The sequence below is a fragment of the Aplysia californica genome, unplaced genomic scaffold (genome assembly GCF_000002075.1).
Source record: "Aplysia californica isolate F4 #8 unplaced genomic scaffold, AplCal3.0 scaffold00251, whole genome shotgun sequence".
Lineage (NCBI taxonomy): Eukaryota > Metazoa > Mollusca > Gastropoda > Aplysiida > Aplysiidae > Aplysia > Aplysia californica.
The window spans coordinates 606,561-617,637 of NW_004797521.1; the positions used below are offsets into that span (position 1 = coordinate 606,561).

Consider the following 11,077-nt stretch of genomic DNA (forward strand, 5'->3'; position numbering starts at 1 on the left):
TCTTTTTCTTCTTTTTCTTCTTCTTCTTCTTCTTCTTCTTCTTCTTCTTCTTCTTCTTCTTCTTCTTCTTCTTCTTCCTCTTCTTCTTCTTCTTCTTCTTCTTCTTCTTCTTCTTCTTCTTCTTCTTCTTCTTCTTCTTCTTCTTCTTCTTCTTCTTCTTCTTCTTCTGTCTGGATGTCTGTTCGTGAGCTTTTACTTTGATCTGCACCCCTGTGTCCGATATACCACGTACCCAAGTCATGCAGGCAAGCCATTCAGTGCACAACTTTATTAATGTCCATGAATGAGTTTCATGTTACGCCTGACAGCAAAACCAATGCCAGACAAGCGCGCCGGCTAAATCAAGTGTGTATGTTTGCCACTTTCCCAAGAAAGGAGTTTTTTTGTCTGTCTCCATGTGCCTTTTTATGTGAGCGATTCTGCAGCTTCCCGAACTTCATAAAACCGATGAAGCCCAAGAAAACTTATCGATGCAAGCGCAGCTAGGGGTAAATCGGTGCAGAATGTATAGACATCATTTAACATTACCGAACCTGTTCTATCGGCCACCTGTCCAAGACAACCACCTGTACAAACGGTCATTTCCCACTCCCTTTTGCATTTTTAATTTTATGATGTCACTGTCCAAGACGTCCACTTTTTTTTTGGAAAACCACTTTTCTCCACGACAATGGGTGATTGTCTTGGACACATTGATTGTATCATGCTTTAACCCTATCCGTATGCCCTGGGATCATTTATTGTACCCCTTGGGTTGTATTCTTCACATTTTAGAATACTTCTAGTGCAAAGATCTCTTTGAAACTTTCAGTATTTAAAAAAAAAATCATTTTGACAGACTGCTATGCAGAGCGTACGAATTAACGAGTATATTTCCTCTTTGGAAAGTGGTGATAGAGAGTTCCCCACGTCGTATGGATACGATAGTAAAACACGGCGTACGGATAGGGTTAAAGTACATTGTACTTGTTTGCTTTCGAGTTTTACTCTTTTTCTAATTTAATAAACACTTCTCAGAGCTAAACTTTCCTCTCTCTGAGATTAATTGTGGAGATAGATGTGGAAAAAATAGATATTATTATGCTATCATTGTAATCTCTCACAGAAAACAAATCCAAAATAATTTTGCAAGGATTTGAAATCAGGTCTCTCATGCCCTTTCTCAAGTATCTTGTCAATTAAAATAACAATGTGTCCAACTTGCAATATTGCTTTGAATTCTCCTCTTTGCTTTCTCAGAATAGCATCGGTACATTCAACAATGAAAAACAAAGACGAGAAAAAAAATTAGCGAAAGTTAGAGCATATTAATTTCTAGTGGTCGTCTGAGTTGCGACAGTGGATGTGTGACTTTAACCCTTGTCTCAATGGGTGCCGAACACGAATCTCGCTGACATGGTTACGGAACACTAGTTTTTGCTTCGTTTTTTTAAGTAATGAGAAGCACATCGACACAATAACGGTAGAAAACAGCAAGACTGCTAAACAGAATCAACAGAAGGAGAGTATAAAAATATGACTTGACGAGTGGCGTTTTCCAAGTCACAATAGTAAGATTTTCGCCGGGTTTGATTTAAAAAACCCAGCTGAATAAACTAAAGCTATAGCGATTTAAAAATCACTAATTAGGAACGGAGTATGTCTTAAAACGTTCAATTTGTATAGTTATTTTACTTTCTAGACCGGAAAAAAAGCCAGCTCTTGACAGGACGAAAGTAAGCAAACAGTGTCGCTGCGTTAAAAACGAAGAGGACAAATCAAAAAAACCCCACAAAACAAAACAAACAAAAATAAACTGATAACAATAAATAACAAAACACAATAATATAAGAACCAATTATAAATAAATAACAGTACAAACAAACAAGCAACCAAGCAAAAAACAAAACAAAACAAAAACCCTGCCATTTTCTTCACACCGACATGAGTTCATTTTAGTTTGAATTATTCTGGATGAGTTACCTCTATAAGATGTGTGAATAAGTTCAAGTCCTCTTTCTGCACACAATTCAAGGTTGCATGTAAGAAAAATACAAAACCACTCTACAACACAAGACGAGTCTGTGTTGATACGTAATCCAGACACATGTGAATATTATCCAAGAACAGAAGCGGAACTCGGAGCCATCTCGGTTCCGAGACGGGCCCACCTTTAATCTACGATTGGATTCCTTTGCTTCTTGTATCGCCAGGATGTGATGATAAAAACAACAACCCCAAAACAAAACAAAAACCGAAACAAAACCAAAGCCAAAAAGAAACAAGAAAAAATAATAAATTGGTAGGTACACATAGAAAGGAAGGGCCAAAGGTCATAATAAGGATGTTGAATTATTTAGAATTGTTTTTTAAAAATCGTGTTCTTTTTCCTCAAAAGTGCGTTTTCGTGAAATCATGCATTAATTATTTTTGTCTTTATTTTTCACTTAAAAGAGAAACTGCTTTTGTTATTGTCTTCTCATTTAATTAATGTGGTTTCGACAAAAAAAAATTGCTTATCTAAATGGTAAAGAAATAGTTCTTTAGAGAAGGAGTTGACTTCTGGCCCTCTTTTGTTCTAATGCACACTCATTACTTATCAAGTAGCACCTGCAATGGCGTGTATATCCTGCTCGTGTGTGGGATTCAGGGACATCTGGCGCATCATGATGCCTCGGCGCAAGGAGACTCTCTCCTTCCGGGGAGGAGGTGGGGGCTCCACGGGGCCGCCACGCCGCGATGTGAGATGTTGACCGCTGGATGGCGTGCTGATCCAGTCCGCTCCCTGCTGATGCTGCTGCTGCTGTTGCTGTTGCTGTTGCTGATGATGCTGCTGCTGTTCCGACCCCTCTTTGGTGCTGGTGGGTACGTTGCTGACGGTCGCGGTTCCAGTTCCAGTGTTGGTGCCGGAGTCGAATTGTGCGATGAGACAGATGGTGCTACATTCAGTCTCGTCCGTCCCACGGTAGCATTGGTCGATAGTGACGAAGTCGGGGAGCCGGCGATCTGAGTTGAACGCCGGGTGACTAGAGCAGGGAGTGTTGTTGTGAATGTATTGTTGTTGTTGTTGTTGCTGGTGGTGGTATTGGTGCGGATGATTATGATGGTGATGAGAGTGATGTTGATACTGTTGTTGTGATGGTTGTTGCTGTTGTAAAAAGTGATATGCATAAGTTTGATGTTGTTGTTGCTGTTGCTGTTGTTGTTGGTAGACGTGATGATAATACTGAGGATGTTGAGGCTGGTGGTCTTGATAGTATTGGTGGTGGTTGTAGTTGTAGTTGTAGTTGTTGTAGTTATTTCCCTCGAAGTTGTATCCTTCTCGTGGTTTTGAACTAAAATCCCCGACACACCCTACGCTTGCGCGGTGCGAGTACCTTGTACTATTCTGCGTGCGGTCAGAGTCCACAAACCCGGCGTAACCTCCATGAAAATCCCTTGGGTTGAAATTCTCATCGGTTCTGTGAGGGTAGGAATAACTATGACGGTGGTGATAATGATAGTTTGAAGGATGAAATTTCGGCGTGTCACTAAATCCGTCCTCAGAATCTTCTTGGTCCGTGTCGCGTGCTAAACCAACCGCAGATACAGCATGGCTGTTGTTTTTGTTGCATCCATTACGATTCTCTTCGCACTGCTGACCACCGCCGCTGTAACTGCCTCTATGACAACCTCCATCGCGGCCGCTGTCAGCAGGCACTGTGCTGGAATCACCGCCTCCCCCGCTCACCGCGTCCGGGCTAAGCACAGAATTGCTGATATCTTGCAGACGATGAATACTGTTAGCGCGGGAAGCGTCGCGCGAAGGTACAGTGCCAGGCCTAACAGCCGAGCCGCCCCCTCTCCTCTCTTCCACGAACGAGTCGCCATTTGGGGCGGATTCGGACACGATCGGGGAATTGCTGTTTGTGCAGCTACCGTTTACGCCCGCGCCGCTGTCGCCGCTCCAACCACGCTCATCAGTTAGTAAAGTTACAACTCCTGCAGCTGTCGATGATGGTGATGTCTGGGGTAATGGGGGTGGTTGTGTTATAACTCGTGTCGGAGTGAGAGGGGAAGGGGAGGAGAAAAACGTATCTGTGAGAGAAGCAGAGTTCGAATTTCTAGAAGTCCCGCTCGAAGTGATGATAGAACTTTGTGGGATAGATGACACTGATTGAGATCCCGTAGACGAAGAGTTTACGAACGAGGAGGATGTGGCGAGAAACCAGTCAGACAAACTGTCATCAACTGAGGGAGAATCCGCAAATTTTAGAGTACTCAGTTCGATGTTTTGACTGAGCGGAGATTGGGCCGAAGCGCCGGGCTCTGTCGCAAACGTTGTGATGGGAGAAAAACTCATGGCTGCTGAAGTTTTCTTGCCAAAAGTTGATGAACATGAGGTGCTACAGAGGACAGACGTTGACGGGCAGAAAACGGAACTACAAGCACTGGTCGGGACACACGCCGTGTACGCAGACGCATGACTTGAGGGCCCTAAGGGGCGGAAGTGACCGTCACCGCCACAAGCAGCACCGCTCCGTCCTGGTGCCCCTGGGATTTCTGTTGTAGCGATCGGCTCTGAGAACGCCACTCGCAGCTCTTTGCCAGGGCTCTTCTTCAAACACCCGTGGAGGTCAGGACCTTTGGCGTTTTTGTCCGGAGATTTGGCCTGCAAACTTGCTTTCCTTTTTCCAAATCCCTCATGAGAACCGTTAACGGGGTCTAGCCTGTCTCTTGAGAGTTCAGCTCCAGGCGGATGAGGGGCTGGAGTACTCTTGAGACTCTTCACTGAATCAGGACCTTTTAAGGCTGATGGCAGAAATTTCCTATCGTCTGATGACTTCCTTCTTCTGCTTTCTCCTACAAATGGAAACCCTCTTCCTCCTAACTGGTGAGAAATATGCTTCGAAGGACGAGGACTTGCTGAAATTATTCGTATAGCGGGAGGTGGAGGTGGTGGTGGAGGCACATAGGGTTGGTGACTGTTTCTGCGATTGGTTAGGGCCCGATCATGCTTTGAGTCTTGTTTGTGCACGTTTTCAAGCACATCAGCAAAGACAACTCTTGACTGTTTGGCCGGGGGTCTATTAGGCTCAACACTAGAGTCGGTTTTGCCAAGGCTTTCTCGTTTGAGTCCCAGATGAATTCCCGACTCACAAAAATCTTCTTCCCAATCTGGTGACAGCAACGATATCTCATCTGTGGACAGATAAAAAAGATATAAGAAAACTTCGCTCTTTTGTGTAAATGTTCTGTTTTGTTGTTGTAGACACAGCGAATGAAAACGTAATAAAATACATAATAATACGGTAATAATATTATACACGATATACACAAGGTAATAAACATAATAAACATGTAACAGCCACAGCTATTTTCTATGGCGTTTAAATACATCTCTTTGTTTATGAAAACAATTGAAAACAAAAAAACGCCCAAAGAAGTCGCATTCAATCAGCTAATCCCAGAGCACAGAGAAAATCGGTATGAAACTCTTTTCGATTAAAAAAAAGTTGCAAAAATAAAGGCATAATATTTGACTCAGATAACAGACAAGAACAGAATAAGGACCACTGCTGTTTTTGAACATCATTTTGTTTAGCTTTAGTTTTAGTAAGAGTTTTACTGCACTTGCAGCTCAATAAGGTCATATACGCGCCGAAGAATAGATGTTTTACTAGAGAATAACATACACAAAAAATGAGGAGAGACAGGGACGATAGATGTTAGACAGGAAAGAAGGAGCAAACCACACCACAGCACCCGCCAACCGTCCACACATCCTTTTGTGCGTTGACATCTATTTCTTTTGAGGAAAGACAAAGGCAATTCAAATACCATCCACTTTAAAACAAAAGTCTGAATGAAATGATATTACCTCAAAACCTGTTCCTGCTAACATTTAACTACGACACTTTGACACTGACTGACTGGACCAATACAATAGGACATCAGACACGATTAGAGAGAGGCCTCCAATTCCACAAATTAATGTAAAAGGTCAGACATGACACCAATCGAGTTGTGACGGGAAAACAATTGCTTAACGGCGTCATCAAAGATAGAACAGGAGAAAATGGTGGGAGCCTTAGACGACAAAGTATCTACGCTTAATACAAATATAAAGATTGGGCGATAATGAGCAAGAGGTAAATTGACGGTAGGACGAGAGAAGCAATATATGTGAGATGATATTTGCGACTTATCTAGAAAATGATAGTCTAGAATTATGTGTTCAGACCAGTAAGCAATTCGGGGGAATGTTTTAGTTTCAGTAGGAGTTTTACGGCACTTGTAACACAATAAGGTCATATAAGTGCCGAAGATTAGACGTGGTACAAGCGAGTAACAAACACAAAAAGGAGAAGGAGAGATAAGAACGATAGATGGTTGATAAGAAAGAAGGAGCAAACCATTTCAGAGCACCTTCCAACCACCAACAGTCCATGGGAATGAGGTGAACAGCGCACGTTTTTCTTTTCCATTAAAATGTTCTCTTCTCTGCCCAAACAAATATTCCGTTTCGAACTCCCCCCCACGAACACACCTTATTTTCCTTTACCGTGCACCCTGAATGACACGGCAAGACAACAATACCAACGTATATTGGCATGCACTGGAATATCAGGCGTTTGCACGGTAATAATACTAAGACTGCTGGGATGCCTTTTTCGTTTTATGAATACGACAGTGCGAGAGAACTTTCTTTATGTAGAACTAAAACGTGTACGGAGAACAGGTAAAAGCAAACTTTAGGCCTACAGTTGAAATTTACTTAACCTACTATTGCGCACAACAGAGGTTTCCATTCTCTTTGGGGGTCACATGTGTGTTGGCGTGACGTCAAGAACGAAACACACTTTCCGTTATTTCAAACATAGGGAAGGAATGCTGAAATTGACAGTTAGATGCCTTTGAAATTAGGTATTAATGGGAAATGAGCAAGATCAGGTGGACAGACGAGAAAACTTACGAAGAAGTCTGCCTATTAATATCAAGACCATCATCAGGGCTTCTAAACAAAATTAAAATTAGAACACTGCAATATTGTGAACAACTAGAGACACGCACACACTAAACTTCAGAAACAAATTAGAAGGGATGATGGGTAGTTTAAAGTTAGAACATTGAGTCATGAACAGCACAATCGTTTTAGGTTTAGTTTTAACAAGAGTAATACGGCATTTGCAACGCAATAAAGTCCTATACATGTACGTCCCGAAGATTAGGGGCGTTACCAGAGAGAAACAAACACACACAAAAAAACTATGGACGAATGCTCAGGACCATAGATGTTTTATTTTATGTAAGACCACTAAACATTTTTGTTCGATTCTAAAGAGAATTTGAGAAGCAAAGGCGACAAAGAGAGGGACAGCATCATAAGATATCAACGTAAAAATTTAGGTATGGCACAGAGGGTTGATAATGTCTACAACAGGCATCGATGTGAAACCTAGGGACAATACGGAAAGTTAACCAAATCTGATTAAGAAATCAACATACAAACATTTTTGTTCGATTCTAAAGGGAATTTAAGAAGCACAGACGACGAAAACAGGGGCATCATCAACATATATCAATGTAGAAACGTAGGTATAGTACAGAGGGTTGATCCCAGCTGAAACAAAGATCAGTGTAAAACCTTGGTACGGTACTGCCAATGGAAGAACGAGGTCATGACAATATGAACAGGAAATAGGAGAAAAGGAAGACAACACCTGCAGAAACGATCAATGACGCAGCAAATGGAGACCATCTCTTTCTCACCTCACGTAAAATGTACATATTTAGGTAGTTTCGGGCTCGATTTGGCATATCCTAAATCGGGGTCTGACGTTTTCAATGAAAACCAAACTTAGACCAGGACGTCACAAACAATACCACCGGTGTTGACGGAAAAATTCCTACTTCTATCTATCTATCTATCTATCTATCTATCTATCTATCTATCTATCTATCTATCTATTCAGGCTTCATACTTGAGTCATCTTCGTATCTTAACAATTAAAATAATGCTCCCAAATCAAGTAAAAGAAATGTCCAAATGGCTCTCAAGGCCGAGAGGTTAAGGTGTTCGCCTCTCCTTCAAAGGTCCCGGGTTCGAATCCGGGTAGCGACAGAAATATTTCCTTCTCTAAAATGGTCGCCTTTCACTTTCTTTCCTGCTCTCTTGCAATGTTCTATCGTCTGCTTTCCACTCCACTTTCAGCCCCTACCCCCTCACCTCCTTTCCCCTCCTCCTCTGAGCTCCTGACTCTTTCTGCAGCATTTCTACTGCTACTCCCTGGCTCCTTCTTACTGCTGTCTTTCAACCACACCCCTGAACTTCTGGTAGGAACGATCTACACCTAGCCTTCTCGGACAAGGGCTAAAAATCTCGGAGATTCCCTAAGCAAGTTGCGCACGTTAAAGATCCCGTGGTGGTCTAAAATCGATAAGAGTAGGCTTCGGCCGCAAACTGGGGCAAAATTCAAAATTCTCTACCAATTGAAAAATGTTTAATGTGTCCCGCGCGTTCATATGACCTTATGCAGTTGAGAGCGCCGTAAAACACTTGCCAAGAAAAATAGAAATGTCCGAAAAAAAAGCATAAGCGAACGTATCCACACCGACAGTCTATCTTATTGGATCCCAACGAAGCTCTTATTTCTATTTCTCTACTTCACCGTAAAACCCACACTACATTTCCTACTTTCAAAACTAAGTAACGACATCCACTACTTCACCTGAGTAAAATGCAAATACCCTCCCTCTAGGTACCCAATACGACTACCGACAGATAAATTGCTGGCCAGGGTTTGAGGAAACAGCATGCCAATAGGCCAGTCTTTGCTGAGTTGCCACTTTGGCTCCACAGTAATCAGATCAGTGGCGAGCTGAACACGCAGTTATCGAATAAACGCTGTGTTCCAATAGTCGTGGACGACAAAGCTGTAGCTCTCAAATTACTGTGGTCAGGGCTGCAGACTGTCAAGAGAAGAAAGGAAGGAAACTTGTACGTTTTACTGTTGCTAAAAATGAGTATCGATTGAGAGCTCCCCAGGAAAGACGTGATTCAGATAATTCTAAAATTTGATCCTTGTTCTCTTGAAGTTCGCTGGTCAAAATCGCGCAAATGGACACATAACGATTTTGTCGACAACACAACATTGGGGCGTTATTTTTGGTTTGTTGAGAATAAAATGTATGGGTTGTCAGACTGGGAGATTTGCAATAATACTCTTTTAACTTACAGTACAGGAGAGATCATTAGGAAAGACAGACAGACAGACGGACAGGCAGACAGGCAGACAGGCAGACAGACAGATAGACAGACAGACCATTTTCATTATATAGTACTTCTAGCAAGTGTTTACACAAACTGCAGGGGAAAATAATTCTGAGTAAGAAAATCATAATCAATAATGTACAGATATACAGATAGATAGATAGATAGATAGATAGATAGATAGATAGATAGATAGATAGATAGATAAATAGATAGATAGATAGATAGATAGATAGATAGATAGATAGATACAGTACTTAGTGGGCGTTTTCACGAAAGTTCTTACAGATCTCCCCAACACCTTTTCAGAAGTACCATTTCCATGTCTCAGAGACTGGACGATTTAAAGGGAAACTAGACACCTAACACCACATGATGGCGACACAAATAGAGGGCCCCATGGGCAATAAGGAGAAGGGTAATCGGGTTTTCCTGAGCTCTGTTCCAAATTTCTACTCCCTGTGGATGGTGCGTACGTCTGTTCCGAGCCACTCATAATGAGTTTCTCAGAGGGCCCCCATAGAGTGGGTTGGTATCCCGTTTTGTCTGCATTACCGAGGGGTCCACGTTTAGAAACATGATAATATAATGTTATTATTTGTTTGAAAAATATAATGGTAGATCGATATGTCTCTCTATCTGTCTGTCTATCTCTTTATGCTATCTATTTGAAAAATACAGTGGCATAATATTCTACTGGCTGTGTATGCCAATATCTTTTTGAAAAATACCCTGAAGGTCTATCTATCTATATATCTATCTATCTATCTATCTCTCTATCTCTCTATCTATCTATCTATCTATCTATCTATCTATCTATCTATCTATCTATCTATCTATGGACTTATGGACTTATGGCGTCCACGGAGTTATGGGGAGTCTTTTCGTCGCTGTTCGCAAAGGGCGTACATTCGATTCTGGCTGATGGAATGGTATTTTATTCGGTATCTTCGCTTTTTCTCGGATGCAATGTATCGTAAGTCTTGGTTGGCCGCGACAGACAGGTTCGAAGCAAAAGGATCAATGCTGTATTGATGTCGAACCTCTCACGTTAGCAATGTCTGTCTCCATGTCTCTCTGTCTCTCTGTCTCTCTCTCTGTGTGTCTCTCTGCATCTCTCTCTCTGTCTGCCTCTCTCTCTCTGTCTCTCTGCATCTCTCTCTCCCTCTCTCTCTCTCTCTCTCTCTCTCTCTCTCTCTCTCTCTCTTCATCTGTCTCTCTCCTCTGCTTCCCTTCTCTCTCTTTTTCTATGTGTTTCAATAAATAAAACGTAGCATCATGCTTCTGGTCCGAAATAACTAAACCGGCTAGCTGCCAACTCGAGCATTTACAGAAAGGTCACATTTTGTTAAAGAAGCAGTAGAAGAGTATGGATATTTGCCACTTTGAAAAATGTAACTTTGTTGAAATGTGTATATAGGAATTCTCTACGGCTTCCGGATTTTAACTCATTTGATTCGTAGCTTTTGACAGCTAACACGGATATATTATATTATTATGGTGAACGTTTTGTTTGAAAAAGAATTCTCCTTCTAGTTTCCGCAGCAAGAGGCGAACTTGTCTGGTTTATAACATATTATGCCAAAGTGACTTCAAAAAGTGAATTAGCCTGTTAAATTTTGTTCCGCACCAGATGTGTCATTGTTTCTAGAAAGCATAACTGTAACTTCTTCGAATTGATATAACTTTGGGGATAAAAAAAGATAACACTATTGGAATGGGGACAAAGAAAGAGTGAGGTAAAAAATAAGAAGAAAATGAGTGAGACAGTAAAAAAGAGGAAGAGAGACGATAGATAGATAGATAGATAGATAGATAGATAGATAGATAGATAGATAGATAGAT

The 11,077-nt window shown here is 41.6% G+C and overlaps 1 protein-coding gene across 1 annotated transcript in view; it reads right to left on the reverse strand.

Annotated features, from left to right (window-relative positions):
- Nucleotides 1-11,077, reverse strand: part of LOC101858280 — a 110,900-nt gene that overhangs the window by 9,997 nt on the left and 89,826 nt on the right. The window contains exon 2 of the mRNA XM_013083729.2: nucleotides 2,590-5,160. Coding sequence (XP_012939183.2) covers nucleotides 2,590-5,160 — 2,571 coding nt within the window. The remainder of the gene's footprint in view (nucleotides 1-2,589; nucleotides 5,161-11,077) is intronic.